General features: G+C 43.7%; 1 protein-coding gene and 1 long non-coding RNA gene across 5 annotated transcripts in view; one reads left to right on the top strand and one right to left on the bottom strand.

Annotated features, from left to right (window-relative positions):
* LOC147642360 (putative serine/threonine-protein kinase At1g54610) overlaps positions 1–23,561 on the top strand; it is an 82,290-nt gene that overhangs the window by 1,194 nt on the left and 57,535 nt on the right. For 2 of the 4 annotated variants that reach the window (XM_086805650.1, XM_086805654.1), the window contains 3 exons: positions 178–462; positions 5,992–6,309; positions 14,696–14,923. In XM_086805650.1, the coding sequence (XP_086661776.1) occupies positions 178–462; positions 5,992–6,309; positions 14,696–14,923 (831 nt within the window). The remainder of the gene's footprint in view (positions 1–177; positions 463–5,991; positions 6,310–14,695; positions 14,924–23,561) is intronic. The other 2 variants (XM_086805657.1, XM_086805660.1) reach the window with 2 other exon arrangements.
* The window catches only part of LOC147642361 (uncharacterized), a 66,038-nt gene continuing 57,008 nt past the window's right edge, over positions 14,532–23,561 (bottom strand). Inside the window, exon 2 of the long non-coding RNA XR_015267018.1 lies at positions 14,532–14,931. This is a non-coding gene — a long non-coding RNA (uncharacterized LOC147642361). The remainder of the gene's footprint in view (positions 14,932–23,561) is intronic.

Raw genomic sequence — 23,561 nt, 5'->3', positions numbered from 1 at the left:
AGGAAAAGGCTTTACTTGAATACATTTAACTTTTGCTGATACCAAGCATATGCATGCATGTTATGAATCCTCTTCAATGCGCCTTGTCAGCCATGCATGTATCTTGAAGTCAATTCTAGTTCTACATGTAAGGGGCCACAGTCTAGACGATCTCTGATAAGAAGTTTTTTTTGACAGGTTGGTCAAGGAACTTACAGTAATGTTTATAAAGCTCGAGACCTTGAGAGTGGAAAGATAGTAGCTCTAAAGAAAGTGAAGTTTGATAACTTGGAGCCGGAGAGTGTGAGGTTCATGCTAAGGGAAATCAAAATCTTAAGGCGGCTTGACCATCCGAACATAGTTAAACTCGAGGGAGTGGTCACGTCAAGGATGTCATGCAGCCTTTACCTTGTGTTTGAGTACATGGAGCATGATCTTGCCGGGCTTGCAGCTTGTCCAGAAATTTCCTTCACAGAAGCACAGGTAAGGCATGCTTACATAATATTCAGATCCCAACTCATCGTGTATGTGTCCTATCTAGACTGATACGTTCCGATGACTAATGAACCCCATGAAAAAGCTGCCACTTATGGGTGTTCACATCACCAAATTACTTCCTTTTAAAACCAAAGCTTTTAAGTAACAATACTTAATATACTTTAATCGGAGACTCTTGACTAGTATTGTTACAACCCTTACACATGGCAACACGTGGGATGCATACATTGTTACGTGGGATTTACACGCCAGTAATGCATGGGACACGCGGACGTTGCGTGGGTAAACCAATGGTGGCATACTATTGCACATCATCGCTTATAATAATAAGTGTGAATGGGTTACGTTCGTGGGTGATGGTTGTAGGCCAAAGATCCAATGATGTGTAGCATGGGGGTACTAGCGGGGACATAGGGGGTGCGTGAGTATGGTGCCAATAAGGTACACACTGGATGCTTGAGGTCATTGGTATGTTTAATGGTTGGGTGGTTAAACATGGTATGCCAAGCTAGGTTTATTGTTACTACTCTTGAGTTCTTCTTTCTCTCTCTCACGTTTTTTGCATGAGGCTAGATATAGAGACCTTGCCTGCCTTGCATGGAGATCTTACATTTGGTATCAGATCCTAGCCCTTGATTGTTGGCTATGGGGGGAAGCTTTGCAGCAGGTTAGACCCTCTTTTGAGCTTGCAAGAGGAGGAGGAATCCTCATCGTTGCTACAGTTTCCATCCGTCGACGTTGTAGTTCCGTCCGTCACGTCGACGTCCATCGTTGTTTGTCTATCAAAGCCGTTGTCTATCGTGCTGCTCCGTTTGTCCGCTGCCACTGTTGTTGCTGCGGTCGTTTCTATCAGAGGGTGGCTAACCCTTTGTATGGTGGCTAGACACACAAGCACGTGCTCTCTTTTCTTTTTCTCGGCCTTGGTGCAGCGTAAGCGACACTACCACAAAGAAAGGCAGCCATCGCCGTAGCCTTTGTGGTTAAGGCACAAGCCCTTGCACCCCTTACACAACAACACAACCCTCTTCTTCTTCAACTGCAACACCACAAAGCGAAGCTGACACCACACATTCGTCGCCTTCGTCGACAGTCTGCAACACAGAACCAAATAAAAATAAAAATTATTACCATGTTTCTTTTTTTTAAAAAGAGCCCACTTATTTTACACAATCAAAGGCCCAAGGGTCTCTCTCTAAGGTGCTTGGAGGTGGTTCACATGGGAGAGCTCAGCCACAAATTCCTCTTTTCGGTGGACTGTTCCTTGAAGCTCTTGGCTCAATCTTCGAAGTTGTTGCTCTCCACGGCATCGACCTACATCGGCTTTGATATTTTTACTACTAGGGACCCACTTATTCCTTCTCTTTTATAAATTTCGTCGTTTTGGTGCTTTTTGTATATTCGTGATTTAAAAATGATTTCGGACCAATCTTTCCCACCATCACCCGAGTCTGTTCCCCTTTGCCAGCAAATGCATGATTTGCGGGAGCAAATGAATTCATTTATGAATGATATCCGTACCATGATAACACCTATAGTACCTCAGCCGGCGTGGTGGCGCTTTGTGTGAGTAGTGAGTTTGGGGTGGTGCTCTCTAGCTGCGAGAGATGAGGACATCTCGCGTTTTTTAAGTGGGGTAGGATGTAGCGTAGTCATAATGTGATTAGTTCTCAACTTGTCAAGAGGTTAAAGTTGAAAACTCAACCCTTGCTATATCAGTACATAGTTGAGCTAGCAGATGGTAAAGGAATTGAGGTTTGGGATTAACAGGTTGTAGGCCTTAGTCTCACCATTCAATCCTACTTTGAAGAGCTCAACTTTGATATTACTCGACTAGCACGTTTTGATGTTGTGCTAAGGAAGGAATGGCATGCACGGAAGAAGCCTCTTATCGACTTCGCAGTGCATGTCTATCAATTTATGCATGAGAGGAGGACGCATCACATAAAAGCTGAGCTAGATCTACCCAAGAATGCATTAATTACTGCTACACAAATGCTAAGAATATCTTTTAAGTCTCTCTTTTTAGGTTGGGTTTAAAAAGTTCAAAGTGTTATAGATACACATGAAAGTGGAACTCCAATCTAGCTTACTAATACGCGAGCCACATTTATGATGTTAATGAATGATGTCTTTAGGCCATTCATGGGTAAATTTGTGGTGGATTTTATTGATGACATTTTGGTTTATAGTAAACCTTTACTGGAGCACGAACCACACTTGTTTACAGTATTTGGCATGCTCACGAAAAATGTGTTGTATGCCAATAAACAAAAGATTTTCCTATGTCAAGAGGAAGTTGAGTATTTGGAACACATTATATCGGTGCTAGGTGTAAAGATGTATTCGAAGAAAGTAGCAGTGATCTTGGCATGGCCTGTTCCACAAGATATTACTGCGCTCAAATCTTTCTTAGGACTATCTGGTTTTTATAGAAAGTTTATTATTTTCTATTCTAAAATAGCAGCACCATTGACTGACTTGTTGCGAGTAACTGTTATTTACATTTGGACTGACATTCAACATCAAAGTTTTGATAAGTTAAAGAAAGCAAGCGGTTGCAACTGCACCTATGTTGAAGATCGTGGATCCGTCATTACCTTTTGTCGTTGAGACGGATGGTAGTAGCATTGCCATAGGAGCTGTGTTGAGCCAAGAAGGCCGACCAGTGGCTTTTGAAAGTAAGAAACTCAGTAGTTCACAATGCAAGTGGCCCACACATAAGCTTGAATTGTATGCATTTATACATGCACTCAAGGTGTGGAGGCATTATTGTTTGGAGCTGAGTTTAAGGTATACACGGATCATGATACACTGAAGTATTTTTGTAACCAGCCGGATTTAAGAGGCCATCAGGCAAGATGGGCCGAATCGATGCAAGAATTTCACATGGAAATCTTGTATAGATGAGAAAAAGAAAATGTTATTGCCGATGCATTGTCTCGAAAGATGTATCATATGAGTTTCTGTATAGTCGAGAATGAGATCATTCATAGAATACGTGAAGCTCAAAAGACGGATCCATATGTTCAATCGTTATGGAATAAGGCTAGCCAAGTAGATGAGGAATCAGCTCCGTCTGATTTATTGTCTGGTAAACGTAGATTTATTTACCATTGAGAAATGAAATTCTCAAGAGGAACGACAAGGTATGCATTCCGGACAAAGATAATTTAGAGGGTATTAGTAATGCGAGAATGTCACGATAGTTCATGTGCTGGACACTTGGGAATAAAGAAAACAATTGAGCTCATTAAACATTTCTACTGGTGGCCACAATTAAAGAAACATGTTAATCATTATGTGACACATTGTTTGCAGTGTTAGGTTACTAAATTTGAGCGCGTGAAGTCGCCCAGATACATCCGTTGCCTATTCCAGAGAGGAAATGGTTGAGTATTTCCATGGATTTCATTATGGGTTTACCCAAAATCAGGAAAGGTTATAATTCTATCTTTGTCATTGTGGATAGATTACCTAAGATGACACATTTTGTTCTTACTACGAACAAGGTTGAAGCTCCGCAAGTAGCGGAATTATTTATTGCCAATCTGTTTAGATTACATGGCTTGCCAGAATCCATTGTGTCAGATAGAGATCCACGGTTTATAGGTAATTTTTGGCAATATGTTTTTAGTAACCTTGGCACACAACTCTCCATGAGTAGCAGTGGTGAACATCCACAGACTGATGGTCAGATTGAGAGAGTCAACCAAGTCTTGGAGGATATGTTGAGAGCTTATGTCGGAGAGCAACATAGTGATTGGGAAAAGTATTTGCCTTTATTGGAGCTCGCGTATAATTCGCACAAGCATTCCTCTACAAACTTTTCTTCATTTGAATTTAATTATGGTTATTTGATGCCAGGTACAATTGGATTATCTCAAAAGACACCCAGTGCAGCTGAATTTCTGTCTCAGATGCAGTTAAATTCACCTAGAGCTCGAGATTATATCCACCGGGCTATGGATCAAGCGGTTAAGTATGCTAATCCTAAGAGGATAGCTCGTTTTTTTAAAGGAGGAGAGAAAGTTTTTCTACTTATTCCTTGGAGAATGGAGACGCTTCGTGCTAGTAAATCTACTAAGTTGTCGCCTAGATATTGTGGGCCGTGGATAAATTTGAAACGAGTCGGAGATGTGGCTTATAAGTTAGACTTACCTCAAGACTGTCGTGTCCACCCAGTATTTCATGTGAGTCGATTGAAGCATTATCTTCACGACGGTGATAATTTAGTTGATGGTATGATTGCTTTGCAAGAACCTGATCAGGAAGATCATGGACTAGAACAGATCTTGGAACAAAGAGAAAAACAATTGCGAAATTGTACTCTTCGTGAGTTCCTTGTAAAATGGAAAGGACATCCTTTGACACATGCAACTTGGGAAACAGAATTTCAGTTTCGAAAGCATTATCTTTAGTTTGTCATCGATTCTTGAAACGGGGAAAGAATATTACGACCCTTACACATGGCAACACGTGGGACGTGTACATTGTTACGTGGGATTTACACGCCAGTAATGCCTTGGACACGCGGACGTTGCATGGGTAAACCAATGGCGGCATACTATTGCTCATCATCGCCTATAATAATAAGTGTGAATGGGTAACGTTCATGGGTGACGGTTGTAGGTCAAAGACCCAGTGATGTGTAGCAACCACCAGCAGGGACACAGGGGGCGCGTGAGTATGGTGTGTGGCCGGTAAGGTACACACTGGATGCCGGGGTCACTGGTATATATAATGGTTGGGTGGTTAAACATGGTATGCCAAGCTAGGTTTATTATTACTATTCTTGAGTTCTTCTTTCTCTCTCTCACGTTTTTTGCATGAGGCTAGATACAAAGACCTTGCTTGCCTTGCATGAGGCTAGATACAGAGACCTTGCTTGCCTTGCATGGAGATCTTACAAGTATGGCTGCACCAACACATTATATGAGTAGCTTCCCTCAAGTTAGAAGTTAGAGCAAGCTGCTGATTGGGGAAAGTCCTACAGGCCCTCCAAGATCCCACAAATGGCATTTGGAGCCCAAGCTAATCTCGCTTTTCTATCCTGATTGGTCCACAAAAGGAGATTGGAGCCAAATACACAAACATGTAGGTATAGGGTTGAGACTTCATTGATTCTTACCATGGAAACACAGAGAAGATCATGATTGACATACTGATGCAGACTCCATCGTAATGGTATGATAATACATGCTTCTGTGCATTTACAACATGCATAAGACTATCACACAGACTGCATGCTGAACATGCAAAGTGGTGGAGTTGGCTAAGGAACATCAAGAGCTCTATTGTGGAGAGTGTGTAATACCCAATAGGTGGAGGTCAAGGAGCACGCTATGATGGGTAGGAGGACAATATCACTGCATGCCATGATAGCAGTACAGCAAACTAACACGGGCTACTGTTTTCTTAAAAGATTGAGATTGTTGCATGCTTAAAAAAATCCTTTACACATTCAATTTATTGTTAAATATGTATCCGACTTTCTAAAATCAAGTTTATTTTCAGGTCAAATGTTTTTTTAAGCAATTACTTCTAGGCCTTGACCATTGTCACAAAAGACATGTAATACATCGTGATATCAAGGGTTCAAACCTACTATTGGATGGAAAAGGGAACTTGAAGATAGCAGACTTTGGATTAGCAACGTTTTTTGATCCTGATCAAACTCAAGTGTTGACCAGTCGGGTTGTGACACTATGGTATCGTCCACCAGAACTTCTATTGGGGGCCACAATATATGGTGTTGCAATAGATCTTTGGAGTGCTGGTTGCATCTTAGCAGAACTATTTGCAGGCAAACCAATCATGCCTGGAAGGACAGAGGTATGTAATAGCAAATATTAAAAGCTGTTTTATTACAGAGTTGCAATCCTTCATAAAGTTCAAGAAAGTTTATTTATTTCTCAAAAGGATTCATTCTAACAAACTTCAAACAAAGCACAATAATGACACATATAAGAGTATTTACACCTCTAAAGAACTCTCGAAGATGAGCAAACTATGGAATGTTTTGAGACAAAAAATTGTACAGGTTGACTATCAGTGCAATGATAGAAGATGCAAAGCATCTCCAAAGTCCTAAAACATCAAAAAAGAAAAGGAGACCCTAGAATCACTAGAATCTCCCTTGAGATGAAGGAGAGACAAATTGGATTATATAGCTGTAACGATCTTCAAGATACCCAATGATCCTGTGTCCCACTGGGATTGTTTGACTCTTATTGGGACAGAGGATCATTACTGCTTGACATTGGGTCTCTCAAGGGACCTTCTCTGCAAAGTCTAAAGTCTCTGATTTGCAGTGCAAGTCATGTGTGGGCACCCAGAGGCAGCAACCCGCCTGGGTTGTCACAAGGAGATGCCTTGTGGTACTTTTTGTTGAGAAACTTTGTGGTACATCCTCATCCTCCTCATATATCTCTCTGGCTTTGCACTCACCTGCACTTTGGAAAAAGGATGCGAGAAGTGTCTGAGTATGATCCTCTTGTCCTCTAGTATGATTCATGAGCTTGTCTGTATGTCTCTTTATTTGATTGAGTCAATGCATTGATGCAATGAAAGATGCTTGTTGCCAAGTCTTACCAAATTAAAGGCCACCGTATGCTACAATAGTTGGCTCTACATGTTTAGTTAATGAAAGGGCATTCATCAATATGTGTGTTGGGGGTGGAGTATCTTCAGTTTCTGATGTCATGGAGGCAGCACTACAGGAGGGCATGTCACTAGATTTCGTCTTCCTCTCAAGTCGATGTGCCAGTTGGAATGTCTTCAACAAAGGTTTAGGAGGATATGCTAGCTGGTGTGTCTTCACTGGGAACGGACTCCTTGGAAACTGTACCAAAAACAGCCGGAGTCTTTGCCTCAGTGTAACAGAGGATGTATACTTGGAGTATGTCCCATAGAGAGATGGTGGTCTAGAGGAGTATGTCCCATAGAGAGATGGTGGTCTAGAGTCCTAGACATATAGATGCCGAGCAAGCAGTACTATATGTGGAGTCCTAGACGTATAGGTGCTGAGGGAGCAGTACTAGTAGATAAAGATTTGGTGCAACATTACTAAAGAGTATTGTTTTTGTTTATGCTTTCTTCCGCCGGGGTGCATTGGAGTTGGTGCAAGTAGGCATTGTGATCCATATGAGCCGATGCATTATTGGATGGAGTCTTCATAGCAGATGTTTGTTGGGCCGTTCTCTGGAGTGTTCTTCCCATGCAATACGGGAGGATAGTTGTTGGAGTGTTCGGGATCTTGGGTGCTTTGGATAATCTTTTCTTGGATCTTTTCCTTCTATGACAACTATAATTCTAGTGGGGGGTAGTGTGATACACCTGACTCCACAGGCTTCTGTATTTGTACATATTTCAATTCCGTAATGAAGCAAATACACCTAAAAGTGGGGGCCTTTACTGGGTTTTGGGACCCAATCGGTCTGAATATTCTCCTCTCTCCTCTCTTCTTTCAAGTTAATGCACCATCATTGCACAGTTAACTAAGGTCAATTTAGAGCCACGGATTTTGTGATAGATCAGAGCATCGGGTTCATCCTAGGGCAGATTAGAACACAACAAGGCAGATGTCTGTGCATTCCATGTGACATTGAGAAGAGAGTAAAGATGTTTTTTGAGGCAGGCGCGAGCTTAGGATAAGTGTACATCCACATGGTATAGTGCGGGCACTGGTATTGTCGCAGGATTGGTTGCCCAGCACACTAAAGTGGTGGTTCTCCTCTAGACAGTATGTCCGGAGTCCTCTATACAACACAATGTATAGATGAAAAGACCAAGATAGATTATAATGTGAGCATAGCACAATGACAAGAACACTGTAAAAATTACTTGCATTACTCCCAAGAAGCTGCTACATGCCCTTCCCTGTACCGTGCACACCTAGCAGTGGTCGCAGTGAGTAGGATGACACACAGACGGCAATGACAAGTGACTAAATCACCTGATTTGTAAGACTCAATGAACAGAACTAGATGGGAAAGGATGTTCCCCAAGGATGAGCTGAGGGCCATTTTAAATGATTCATACGAGGGGGTGGAGTCGGTGGCATCTCCTATCTCTGGTAGATGCTCATGGGAGTGACAATGTGGTGCCTTCAATGTTGCTGCGTGCACCTCTCATGTATCCGTTGGTGGTGTGCTTTTGTTTCTAGATGGTCCACCGAATTCTCCGAGATGGTCCAATGGAATAGTCTAGGTTTGGGATGATCCAGTGTGGCACCCTAGGATGGTCCAGCAGAACAGTCTAGTGTGTGCACCCTGGGATGGTCTAGTGGAACTGTCCGGTGGGGGCACCCTTAGTGGCTACAGGTATTTCTCAAGAGAAATGGTCAAGGGAGAGTTCAAGAGCAAAGGATACATGCAGGGAGGAAGACAAGATTTTCTGTCATTGACACCAAGATGGACTTTAGTTGCTGCAAATGGTTCAGATGGATGCACATGATGCAATGTTGATACGAATGATGTAGTTTTGTCCTGAGCATGTGGCGTGGAGTATTTTCCTAGGAGTGTTTAGAGATGTTGGCGGTGTTTTGAAGGAGGACGATTTTTACAACAAGCTAAGCAGGAGGGGATGTCATGGCACCCTGCACTTGGATGCCAGGTGGACATACAAACCCTAGTTATGTGCCAGTCTTGGGTTACAAACGTGCATTGTGCTGCATTGCCCTAGTCTAGGGACATGTTAGGCCAGTCACCATGTATGAATTTTGTTCAGTTTTGTTGCCCACTTGGAGTTGATGTATTTACAGGTTTCTGACAGCTTATTAGGCCATGTGTTGAGCACCAAACATTGGATTAGACCAGGTCAGATCAGGCAGAAGGCAAGATGTGGCTGTTTCAGGCAGATTTGGGCCTGTCAGGGCAGGCTGGGCAGGTCAGGCACCCTGTAACCATATTAGGGAGCAGATATTCCTGGTTGTGGGCTGGTCCAGCAGGCAGGGGTGTGTTTGTGTCCTATAATATCGTCCCATGACCTCCTCATTTCATCCAACTCCCAATCAGGGGGCAGCTCATTAGGAATCAGTAGGAGCATGTGGATGCATCAAAGACCATGTAAAGTCCATCCCTGAATCTCCCTAATCACAGCTGAAACCAAGGTTAGTCCTTAACCAAAACATGAGGTAACAGGCTAGCTCAAACCATAGGTTCTTTCCTGTCAGGAACCCCTGTACCATCTGTATCCTTTTATCCTTAGGGGAAGGGTGGAACTCAAAATGTGCACCCCATCTGTGGAGTCAAAAGTCAACTGTCTGCTGAGTCCTGTGCTTTTTCTCCCGTGTAGGGATTTGGAGTAAAAGAGGGTGCAACTAAAGCTGTCCCAGCCCCCCTGCTCACCTGACCTGCCAAAGTTGCTTGCATAACAACCATGGTGTTAGTCCTTAACCAAAACATGAGGTAACAGGCTAGCTCAAACCATAGGTTCTTTCCTGTCAGGAACCCCTGTACCATCTGTATCCTTTTATCCTTAGGGGAAGGGTGGAACTCAAAATGTGCACCCCATCTGTGGAGTCAAAAGTCAACTGTCTGCTGAGTCCTGTGCTTTTTCTCCCCTGTGTAGGGATTTGGAGTAAAAGAGGGTGCAACTAAAGCTGTCCCAGCCCCCCTGCTGTCACCTGACCTGCCAAAGTTGCTTGCATAACAACCATGGTGTTAGTCAGGTTCGCAATCTACTCCTCTAGCAAGGTCATCCTTGCGTCAAAGTCAACCTTATTGACCAGGTGGCCATTGTCAGATTGAACATTCTCGTCCATCCCATGATCGTTTTGCACTTCATCAGCCATGACAAACCTAAGGTAATTTTGCTCAAGGAAAACTTGGTGTGTCGAGATGAAGTGTCGCCCAAAATCCCGCTCGTCCATGATCACAAGTACAAATCCCGCTCTTGGAAGCTGGCCATGTACTTTCAACCCTCTTAACCAAGGAGATTGTTTGTTGAATGTGGAGAACTTTCTTTTATACTAAAAAGTGAAGAGGTTAACTTCTTTTGAGTTTTTTCTCAAAAAACTAAAGTGCTTTTCAGTTTTAATGAAAAAACTCTGGTGTTTTTATTGACTTAAGCTTTTCCCCCTTTTTAGCAAAAAGCCATTGCCTAAGTTTAATGAAAAGCTATCTTGCTTTTCTCCCCAAAAAAGAAAAAGCGATGCTGCCTTTTTTCTGCCGGCTTTTTTTTTTTCATGTGTGTGCTAGGTTTCTCCTTTTCATAGCAAACCTGCACACGTTTTTTTTCTGCAGGCGGTTCCCTGGTTGACCTGGCTCGCTGGCTGGCTGCCCAGTCTATGCTGGCCTGGCTGCTGCCCCAGCACAGCCACATACTCGCTACAGCCATACATATATACATAAAAACAGCAATGATCAATTCCTTGCATCCCCTTTGACACACAACTATACTTGCAACCTTGACGCCAAGAAAAAACGTACAACTTCTGTAGAGCAACAATTTCATTGAAAGAGAAACAATGAGAGGCATAGTTGGGAAATCCGACATCAACAACGCCTAGATAGGCATACCTTGTCAGCCTCTGCGTTAGGGTGGCTCTGATACTAGCCGTAAAGTCCATCCTTGAATCTCCCTAATCACATCTGAAAACCAAGGTTAGTCCTTAACCAAAACATGAGGTAACAGGCTAGCTCACCTCCCAACCATAGGTTCTGTACATCCAAACACCCTTGAGCCAAAGCTAGGGCTCCAGCACAATCCCATAGGTCAATGTCTAACTCTGGCATCCCATACCACCAAAAGCCTGCCCGAAGGCATTCAACACAGCAACCTATGTACTTGCCATGTGCATAGCATGAGCATGTGTGCTCACCTAGTCCATAGTTGTCTACGAAACTAGCCCTGCTCATGAGGTATGCAAAGAACGGTATGGTACGGTACGAAACTATGCGAGCGAAACTAATGCAAAACTGTTTTTTTTTAATGGCCATTTTTTTTGGGTGATTTTTTTATGCGTGTTTCTTTCTATTTTGTTTTACTGTTTTTTATGGCCATTTGGGCAATGGGGGCTTTCTACCTTGCCACCTTCTCTCGACTTTACATCTCTAAATGTGTACAAATATCTATTTTTCAAGTGTTTTTTAAAGTCGATCGTATCTCTATCGAACTTATTTTTCCTAAATAAAAAGTCCCGTACCGATACTATTTTTTCGTACCTTTGTACCTGACAACTATGACCTAGTCCAAGCGAGACCACTAGTAGTGCATCCGCACAACTGTGTTTTAATAATAACCCAAGCCTCACTTATATAGTGATAACTATGCCATAAATAGCTAACTTGCTATAAAAGGCCATTAAGCTTGTTTTATCAATCCAAGAACCCTAGCCAAGTATGAGCTTGTCAGTCAATCCTTAATCTTGAGCCCCTCTAACTCAACTGGATTAGTCCCTAATCCATAGATTAGTGTCCAAGTATACAACAAACCAAGTCATCAAGACTTTATTTCAACCATGGTTGTTTCTCGTACCGGTACGAACCTATTCGTACCATATGGTTCGTACGGTACGGTACGAGTTCCCCCCCCCAAAAAAAAACTTGAGAAAAAAATTCCAAATGCTCAAAAAAAATATAAATCGTGCTCAATGAACATCCCAAATGCCTACAATACTTCGTAACTTTCGTGTCCACTCAATATACCTAAAAAATCTGGCAAGGTAGATTGGTAGTGTACACTTGATTGGTAGGATGAGAGAATCTTGCTACATCACTTGGAGATCCCTGGTATAGGTAGGCTAGACAGTCAGATCCTCAAGTTATGTACGAGGGAGGAGATTTGGACAGGGCCATTTTGATCTATACAGGAGTACCTAAACCTATCACCCTAGATGCACTGCCTGTATTTGTGCAAGGACAGTCCCATAGTCATAAACGCTACATTGGGAGACCTTTGGTATCGCATTACCCATGCACGCACTTTTTTGGAGACAATTGGGAGATCCAACTGGGAGAGACACATCTCCATGTTCTGGTTCCTCAAGCACTGTAGACTCCTCCCCCCCCCCCCCCCACCCCCCCCCCCCCAACCTTTCCTCACATCCAAGCTTGAAGCTCCATAGTCTGTAAGTGTTTTTTAAAAAAACGTATTTTATCGTACGGTATCCCAAAATTTCATATTGTACCGAAAATTCCCATATGGTATCGTATTTTCGTACGGTGACAACTATGATTTCAATAGAGGACTAAGGGCAAGTTTCTTGCTACAGACAATTGTAGGACAAGGATATTATAGAGATTCCAATAGACAAGTTGTTTGAACAAGGAATTGGATGGAGTAGCAAGACTAGCTACTGTTTAGTCTGGATAGCATAGGTGAGAATCATGGAGTATAGGAGGGAGACATTAGAAGAAGGTCAAGGTCAAGAATCTATATTAAACTTCTCTCAATCCTGCAAATGCACTGAAAGGTGGGTGACTAGTGGGTTTGGGACCCAATCAGGTGTTTCCTGTCATTCTCTAGGTAAAAGACTTCCATATGTGATAGAAGAGAGAGCCCCGGGGGTGGGGGAGTAGTTTGGGGAGACTGTCTGCGTTTATAGCCTCCTCAAAAAAAAGCCTGCATGGCTCTAATAACATGGTGATCTCTCCAATGGGATCTCCTAGTGGGGACCCCAAGTGGAAGAACTAAGCTGCAACTGTCAACCGCTCTTGACTATGCAGTCAAAGAAAGGAGTGATTTCAGAAGGCCTCTAGTTAACAATCAACCCCACCCATTGCAAATCTCTGATATAAGCACTTACCTAGCATTCAGAATCTCCAAAATAAGCTACATACCATGTGTGGGAAGGGGCCTTTAAACGAATGTTTTTCTTGCTATCCCACAACAGGTAGATTCTTGGCATCTTGTAAGATGCTCCTCTCTCTATAGAGTAACGTGAAGTATCTCCCCGGTGGCCTGCAGTGTACACCAGTACTTGAGATTACTCCTAGCCAAGAGCCATGGGGGTGTACTTGTGCCCTATTGAAGGTCAAGAAGATGGCCAAATCAAGAGCCATGGGTGTGTACTTGTGCCCTATTCAAGATGGCCAAATCAATGTGTGAATCTCCTCTAAGCTCAACAGGGCTGTGCAGCAATGAACCTATCCCTCTCTATGACTCATACCTTTGAACTTTGAAGGCCTGACATGTACCAATGGAAGAGGATGGATCCTCTATCCCGTGCTAGCCACCGAGGGATGCCACATCTCATCAAGTGGGGAGTCCTTGCACATAATGGGTTGCTTGTTAACCTCATTGTGAGTGCTTGGAAGACATTTTGCTCACTAGATCTAAATTCCCTCAAGATAATAAACAGCTAGGAAAGCAGAGGATGGCATCCTAAAATCCCTTTAAGCGAAGATCCACCATAACCAAAAATAATTGTGAATCAATGTCCTCAGACATGACTAAGAAAAATACCAGTAAGAACCTACATACCAAGCTGTGGCAAGGAGCATATGATTCACCATTTACTCTTAACAGCTCCAATAACACAATTTTTTTCCAGACCCTCTTCGTGATTGGTCACAGTAGGAGTAATGTCTCTACCAACTGGCAGCCCAAATACTTGTCAGTAATTCCCCTCAGAATCCAGGTATGGCTCTACGGGCCAACTCCTCAGCTTCTTGGTGGGCCTAGAAGAAGCCTTTCCAAATTGGCTCCTCAATATCTGCATTTCAGGATCCCATACATCCTGTGAAAATGTTACAGATTTATACTTGTAGCCTTTAAGAAGACTGGAGTGCCATTTGCAAATTCCTATCCATAAGCTTCTACTCTTCCCTGGCCAATAATGACCACAACAGCTTCTATTATATGATTTCATTGTAGTTATGCTTTATGATTAATATGGATTTATTGCAAAATGACAAACTCAAAATATATCAGCTGAAAATGGATCTGATGGGTTTGAACTTTGAACACTGAGAATTACAATCTCAAGCTAAACTCATACAAGCAACTTGCTACATCTAAACAAAAATAGCATTTTGTTACCAAGATGCAAGCCACTTGAAAAAAATAGCTCCTTCATGGAATTGGAGGATGTAAAAGACATGCTTTGAGAAGATGTCAAGCAAAGCAAATAGATAACTAGTTTCATGCGCAATAGACTTCAAAAAAATGTTTTTCCAGCCATCTCAACATTTTCCCCCCTGTAATGTATCATTGAACCTAATTGTTAAATTGTGATTTTCTATATTTATTACACTATTTTGTTTCATAACCACAGGTTGAGCAGTTACACAAAATTTTTAAATTGTGTGGCTCACCAACAGAAGAGTACTGGAAGACCTCAAACTTGCCTCATGCTACCATGTTCAAATCCCAACAGCCTTATGAGCGCTGCCTCTCAGTGACTTTCAAAGACTTCCCTCTTACAGCATTGAACGTTTTAGAGAAGCTCCTTGCTATTGATCCAGCTCAGCGTGGGACCGCGGCAGAAGCCCTTCAAAGTGAAGTAAGAATCTAATCCAGACAACACAATATTTAGCTTCAGTGCGTGCTGCAAATAGTATTACAATGGTTGTCTATGTGCTTTTACTTGATGACGTTTATGAAGGTAGGGCACATGTTAAGAAAATGAATGATATTGTATAAATCAAATCTGCAGTTGAAGCCAGCAAAAGTTAACATGTAGTTCTCTTAGACAGTTGCTTAAGCCGATCACAATGCTTAAGTGGTAGAAGCTTGGATTTCGAACTGCCAGAGTTCTTGGTTTTGCCCTTTTTTTAGGTGTTTGCCAAGATCTCAAATCTTGCTTTGGCAGGGGAGCAGAGCAACAGTTACTTTGGCTTTACCCTTACCAGATAAAGCATTTTGTTGCTGCACTACAGTTTTCCCCTTGTTCTGTTGTGCATCCATAGCTGGTTGAGATGATTGCAAAGGCATAGCTGCCTTAGGGGTTTGGTATAAAACTGAAGGACACTTAGATTGCGTATATCCAAATTTACCACTTGCAAAACATGAACCTGCAAACTTGCCCCATTTAAGATGCAAAAAACCCTCTTGGTTTGGCGTCCCTTCCATATGTATTCCAAAGCCACACATGGAGGAGGTCTATCTGTGTCCCATAAAATGCAGAATTTATGGACATTGCCATATGAGCGGGGTGGACATGCCACTTTACCAAGTGATTGAGCCAAGTAAGGTAATGCTGATTGACAATACAGCGGAAGATCTTTGACTTCAACCTAGACAGGGCATTTATGCCTTACGAGGCTTTGGTAGTCATTGGTTGGTGACCATGGATAGACACGAACAAGTTGTTGACCATAAAACAACAGAGATTTTTCCAACAACATTTGCTTGTATTTGGGATCTATGAAAACGACATAAAAACCACGATCCATTGTGTAACAGCCATGCACAAAACAACCCCCCAACAATGCTTTCAGCCACTGTCCAATATCCGACGCAGCAGGCATCCATGCGACCAAGGAAAAAAAGAACTACTGCTTTATGAGCAAGATCCATCACAGGTGCATACAAAGCTTGGGTTGGAACTGCTAGACGGAATTCTAGAGGTGGCGCATCCCCCCAAGCATTTTTAATGGCTGAAAATCCTTCATGCAAAATATATGTGAAAGTTTGAAGCGTCGGATTTTCACATATAGAAGGATCCACTTGATGAGCTGAAAACTTGGGGCGTTTGGAGATATTATCTGCTCTTCTACGATATGCAATGGGTTCTGGAGAAGCAACGTCAGAATACAAAGGTTTGGAGGCCGTCTCAAATAGAAGACTGAAGAAGCACCCACAGACACACACACTGTCACCATTTGGCCACCCAATTGGTCCACCCGTGCTTTCTTATCATGTATGTACATTGGATTGGTGTCCATGGCAGTTATATATGCCGGGGATTGATGCCACTCATGTGATACTGTGGACATGGCTTTCCGTTGGGACTTGTGCCTCCGTGTACATGCCCGAAAATGCTTGGTGGATTGGTGTTCCATTGGGTCTGGTACCTCGTGTACTTGCCTGGAGCACGTCTATTTTGGTATAGTCTCATGAACGGGGATTGTCCATACCAATGCTGCATTGCATAGCATCTTTATGTGCTTGCTTGCAATTGAAATTGCATGCTGTTTTCATGCTTGCTTGACCAATGTGTAGTTCTGGGTAAGGGGACGCCCACCCGCGAACCATGCGTGTGAAACTGTCTGCTGACATGGTTATGTGGCATGTGACAGGTGGTAAGTATTGGTCATAAACCTAGCCTTAGGAGTTAGCACTAATTTATAAGAGAGTGTGTACACACTTCATTAAGTTTTGGGCGACCAAAACTCACTTATAAATTATGACCAGCCCAGTGTTCACACACTTATGTCCCGAGGTGGACATAACCCAATGTCCACCGCCCAGACCTTATCCCCTTTGTACAAAGGGAGTAACCAGCCATGTGTCCACTCTAGCTTGCTCCACAAAGCACCTGCTTGCCACCTACACTCGACAACTCACCACCTCACTCTTCCTCCTGTCTCTTGAGAGGGGCGCCTCCTTCATGAGGGCTGTTGGGTTGCATTTTCTGCACTTTCTCCTTTCCAACTCCATTTCCAAGCTTGCTAAGGTGTTTCTCAAGCTTCCAAGAGTGTTTCCGGATGCTAATCACTCTCCTACACACTCCCAATGATTGAAATTCAGCAAAACAGTTCTCTTTATTGCTGTAATTTCTGGTCTTTTTGCTGAAAACCCTAATTTCAGGCCTCCTTTCTCAAGTTGAACCATAGCGGAAGCTTTCCCAAGGTTCCCTTCTTCCTCTTGAAGACTTTTGTCGCGAAGAAAGGCGACAAATCGAAGATCTCAACACTCCAAGGACTTCCATGGCGAAGACTTCGGCTGTCATTGACTCTACTTGCTATTGGTAAGCTTTTATGCTTAAATATGGGAGCAAGTAGCAGGAGGGAGGAACCGGATTACAAGATCACATACCCTAAGTAGTGTTCTCTTGTCCTACATGCTCTCTTGCAGATTGTTGCTACCATGTGTTGGTGGTACAATAGAGAGCAGATGGTAGGGAACATGGGCACTTGAGAGGGTAATGTGGATTGCAAGTCTTCATCGACAACCACTTGTTTGCAATACTGTACTCATATGCATTGGTATGGAAATCTGGTCAGAAATGCCCATGACACTATGTACTTGATTCTCCCAAGATCAATGTACTTTATTTGAGGGAGGGGTCGGCCGTTCCGGCTCATTGTGTGTCTCTTGTCAATTTAGCAATTTTCTTCTTGTATTTGAGCAAGTGTCCATCAAATCTTAGTGTATTTAAGTGTATTGATTAGCATTGTGTTCAACCAAGTTTCACACACACACACAGACACTATATACCAACGGGCAAGCTGTCGAAGGCTTCCAACAAATAAAGAGCAAAGGAAACATTGAGCAAGGCAAACGACCACCCGACAAGTTACACTGCAGTACTGCACAGGAGAAACTGCAAGCGGCTGACAATCAGGGTTTTGCGATTGTGATCCAGAAAGCCATGTCGTATCTCCGCTGAGCGGCCTAATGGTGACTGTTTGCTGAGGGCAACAATTGAAGACACACCTTTCACTACTAAGGACAAGCGACGAGCAGAGAAGGCAGAGAGGACGAGCGACAAGTGACCACACCATACAGATGCACACACACTTGCACGCACTCATGCACATTCACATACACATACACATACACATACACATACACATACACATACACACATAGACACATGTAAGCATACACGCACATGCACACACATAGGACTGCGCATACATACAAAGTCACACGCACTCACATGTGTGCACACAGAATCGACACACCCAATTACCCACATCCACGTGCGTGCACACACCCACACGTGCACATGATGCACATACACACTCGCACGCTTGTACACATACTTACACACATACTTGCACACATGCACAACACACAAATACAAATACACCTGCATGCACACACTCTAGTGTACATACTTTTTTTAGTGAAACCACTGTCTCATTAAGAAAGAAGAGAGTATACATTCATAGTTGTCCCAGATGAGGCCAGCTACTACTCAGATCATAAACAATGGGAAAACACTTCTAATTGCTGGAAGGTTAGTCCCCCGATTGTTTTGACTTTTTGGTTGCCTTTCTTCTCCCCTACCAGACTAAACTGACTTCCTTGATTGGACCAGATTTTGGGCTTTGTGGACTATCTATCATGCTTGAAATCAGTTGCTCTTCTTTGGAGATTCCATCCGGTTGTTTGTTTATTTCCGGAGAGCCCTTTTCCAGTCCCTCCGAGATTCTCATCACTCTAGTGTACATACACATACACATGCACGTATGCATGCACACACAAGCGCATGTGCACGCGTATATACACATAAACATGCACACATGCACGTACATACACGCATGCATCCACACACAGGCACATAGATGTGCACACTCTCTCTTGCGTACGTGCACACAGAGACACATACACATACACATGCATATACATAGGCGCACACACACGGTGCACGCGTACATGCGATTATCGGCACACAATCATATGCGTGCACACACACAGTCTGAGCATGAGGGTAACGTGAGCTGACTTTATTAAGGCTTTAATAGATGAGGGTGCACTCACACAGTCTCACAGACATGTGTCGGCACACACGCACGCACGTGCACGCATAGCGTTGGCGTGCACACTTGACACACACATGCACGCATATACACACATACACTTCCACTCTTGTGCGCACACATAAACACACAGAATTGACACACACACTTGCACGTGCACATAGAATCGACACATACGTGCATGTGCGTGCACATACACCCACACATGTGCGCACACACTATTGACACATAAAGGCACACACACTCGCATGTACGTGTGTAAACACAGAATTGGCAAGCACACACTTGACACTTTTTTTTTGGGTAAAACCATTTAATTAATTTAATGTAGAACCGCTATCACCTAGAGTGGAGGGAAGCTAGTGGGAAAACACTTCTAAGATATGCAGAGAAATGTCTCTTATATGATAGGCATCATGTCGAGAGGTATGCAAAGGATGCCTGAAAAATGCATATGTATCTAAGGGGGCATGCATGAAGGTCTGATGATTCCTATCATGCCAGATAGTCCAAAAGGCAGTAAATTTGACCCAAGCAAAGAAAGGGGCATATGCGTCCAGTGATGAGGGGAACTTCCCAAAGAGCCAAACTGCTTCAAGAAACGTTTCAATGGGAAACAAATCCGTAGGCGTGCCGAGAATGCCGCAATGAACTGCCTGGTAACTGAACACTGCCATAATAGGTGTGAAATAGTCTCATTGCAACCGGAGCACTGCACACAGTGTGATGATGCAATACGTCATTTTGCCAGTGTCATCCCCACCGGTAACACCCCGAGCAGACATCTCCACGTGAAAACTTTTTGCTTCAAAGGAAGACCATTCTTCCATATACAACGTAGGCACCAAGAGTCCACCATTTGAGAGGTTTATCAAGTCTCCAAAGCTGATTGGCATGTTGCTTTATCCACGGTGGGGGAATCAATAGTCTATATTTCCTTCATAGGAATAGTAGTGTAACCAGTCTCTTGCCGATCCAGTTTCCAATCATCCAGACGATTCTGCATCTCTAGCATGGGGGCAAGCAGGAAGGCTTGAAGCAACTCTCACAATCTATGCCAAATTGGCTGGGAGTGCATACCCAAACCATAGCGCCTATTGGCCAACAGAAAAGACATAGAAGAACCATCAGGTTGTATAACATCCTACACATGTTTGACTCCTTTACAAGCAAGAAAGTATGCCTTTTTGGGTTCAGCCACTACAAGGGGCGTTTGAAACATACGACTCCAATGCACACTTTCCAACGCAATGTTGTTGCCCACCTGAGGAGGCCTCCCCGACCAACACATATATTGGAGGATCTCTTGCCAATCTCTGATCAGATGGTTGGAAAAAGGGCTGCCAAGAATTGTACCTTTGAAACAGCCCGCGATAAAGTCCCATAAAGTGATCTCCCAATTGCCAAATGCATCAGTCTGCACCTTGGTTCACATTTTAGCCAACATTTTCGTCCATGGTTGCATTTGGGCTAAAAAAGTATGGAGCATGGTAGCTTTCCTCGCAATCAGGTGATAGTGAATGCTTAGGATGTTGAGTCCTCCATGCATTTTAGGAGAGCATACCAGCTCAAATTTCCGAAGGCGGAGTGCTTTTTTTTTTCAGTGTGGGTTTTCTGTCACGACCTTGTGTTTTTCTCTGGGCAGTATGCAAGTGTGCACTGGGACATGGTGGACAGTGTGAATGGCATCAGATTGGAGTTAAAAAAAGGAAGCCCATGTGTGGACAACCCCAAGTGTGAAGGGGGCAAAGAGATTTTGATTTAAAAAGGTTTTATAACCTTGGTTGGTCAAAAATTAATGTTGTAAAGGTTTTAAAACCTTGGGAGGCCCCTAAGAAATTTATAGAGGCTACTCCACTTTTGGAGGTCCACGTCTCTCTCTTCTCCCTCTCTCTAGCTTTTTGGGAAGCGTGCTAGTTCTCTTGCGTGGATGCAAAGGGAAGCACAGTCGACTGCTGGAGAAGGTGTGGCTGCTGTGAGTTTTTGAAGAACAGGCCGTACAGCTCTGTACGGACAGTAGGTACAGCGTACGGTGGCTGCAGGTACAGGCGGCGCTGGTTCAGGTGGCTGCTGCTTTGTTGCTAGCTGGTACAATCCGGTACATGCAGGCGGACCAGGACAGTTCTGTCCAGCAGGTACAGGCAGGCCAGTTCAGTTCAGTTTTGTACCAGGGTACAGGCGGCACATCACCAGGGTACAGGCGGCGCATAAAAAGCTAGGCCATGTGTGTGCTTTTTGGAGGACGCCGTGTTTTTGCAGAAGACAGGGGGCTGGTTTCTCTCGACATATAGGTGGCCAGGGGGCTGATTTCTCTGGACATAAAGGCGGACAGGGGCTGGTTTTTCATGAACATAGACATCATGTCGATGGCGTTCAACTGATGGAACTTTCGGCTTATCTTTGCTTTGGGTTCGGGACTGTTTTGGAAAGGGTTTGTGGACTGTTTCGTGGCAGTTCATGTGGCTATGAACATGAGCAATGCTCGGGACTGTTTTGAGATCAGTTTGAGGACTGTTAATGGGCTGTTTTTGTTGGTAGCAAATTCAGCTATGTGCTTGGGATTTTGGCTGCAAGTACAGGTCATTTGGTTATGTTTCTTGGCATGGGAGTGATGCAAGCTCGCATGGCTGCGTGCTCATGGAGCAGATTCTTTTCTTCCTGCTAGAAAGGAACAGAGGGATCTACAGATATGGGCATCTCTATGTTGCCAGATGTTTCATGAGGGAACAAGTAACTTGATGTATGCCGTTGTTGGCACTGTTGTTGAATGGTGCTATAAATGGTTCTATATGGAAACAGGACAGAAGTTTCAAAGGGAAACAGGCCTAAGGGTTTCATGTGGAAACAGGTCGTAGGTTTTCTCGAGGAAACATGTTTTTGGGTTTCTCCAGGAGGTAGGTCACATGCAGGCAGAAGGTACAGGAATGGACACATGTTTGGTACAGCCTTGCTACTGATTGGGCAGGGGACAGGGAATCCATGACAGAGATGGATAGTACCCTTGGAAGGTAGAGAGGGTTGGTACAGGTGTGTCGACTGTATGGTATGCTATGCTGTGATACGAGTTCTCTTTTGAGAAACAGTTTGGGAGTCTGTGTTGTGATACAGAAGCACTGGATGTGACAGGGTGTGATGTTGTTTATAGTGTGAAAGGCTATGGATGGTTGTGGCAGTCCTGATCATAGGAGAAAGCTTCTGTATGCAGACTCAATGTGAGAGAGTCTTTCGATGTGAACAATGGCTGGACTTGTTTGTGGATGCCGAGTGGACAAGAAGCCATGATGCAGGTTCTTTGCAGGCTTCAGGGATTCTATTGTGACGGCTGAGTTCCCAGCCTTATTGTAATCAAAGCTCTTATAATCAATTAAAGAAATACCGCAAGGGGCGCCACTGCGTTTTGAGGCCCATCGGTGTCCGTGTATTGTTTGCAGGAGCACTCTAGCTCCCCCTGTTTGTTTTCCTTTTCTAGGTCCTCAATGGCGTTGAAGTGTTTTATGTGCGAGTGTTTGTTTCACCACCCGTCAGGCCGGTTTCAAGGTTCCATTGGCCGGGACACATCGTCGACTTTCTCAAGGAGGCGAGCCCGTGGTTGTCACATCAAAAGCTTCAACATGAGGAAAGTGAAAGGGAAGTGCAGGAGGCAGTGCAGGGTTGTGTGTCTTTGCCTATATGAGGTGAAGAGCAAGAGCTGAAGATGAAGCTCAGGAGAAAAGACACCAAGGACAAGAAGTAGTGAGCCAGGAGAACAAGAAGCAGTTGAAGTGTTATGGTGCAAAACATTCGACAGTTTGTCACACCGGTCGTATCTTCATAGAGGCTTCATGGATTCGGAGGACAGTTTCTTTCTATGTTTAGCAGTGGTGATCTACTATGCTTCATCGAGGACTTGTGCTTACCACTTGGGTGGAGTGCAAGTAGGTTTTGGGTGCCTGAGGATGTATCAGATGAGGCTCAGACGGAAGCGGAGGAACTTGACGAGGTTCTTATTCCCGAGCAGATACTGGCACATAAGGAAAGAAAGGTACAGGGTAAAGTTTCCCGTCGCTATCCTGTGAAGTTCAAGAGCTGTTCACTGATGGATGCGAAGTGGATGTCGGAGGTTTACTGATGGATGCGAAGTGAATGGAGGCGGGTGACTTAGCAGATTCACCTCAGGATTTGCAGCTTTATCTTGATACCTTTGAGTTGGAGTCGACTCTTGTTACGGCTCATTCAGGTTCAGCAGAGCATAGGTCTGGAGCATTGCCTGATGCTCATCAAGAGGGGGGTAGCACCTGCGCTCCCTTGTTACAAACAGGCTCATTTGTTATCTAGGAGTCGCTTGGTGACATCTTTGTATTCACCCGAAGGTACTGGAGGCTGACAGTACATCTGCTTATGGGACTTCTATGATATTGTGTTCTAGACACATGTGATGATGGTTGAGTATGGTTCACAGTCACGCGTACCTTGAACTATAACTGCAACTATGGATAACTCTATGGAGGG

Source organism: Cibotium barometz, chromosome 1, assembly GCF_041138505.1.
Source record: "Cibotium barometz isolate CiBa-2024 chromosome 1, ASM4113850v1, whole genome shotgun sequence".
In the NCBI taxonomy this organism is placed as follows: domain Eukaryota; kingdom Viridiplantae; phylum Streptophyta; class Polypodiopsida; order Cyatheales; family Cibotiaceae; genus Cibotium; species Cibotium barometz.
The sequence above is the reverse complement of the archived record's forward strand: the minus strand, read 5'-3'. Positions and strand labels throughout refer to the sequence as shown.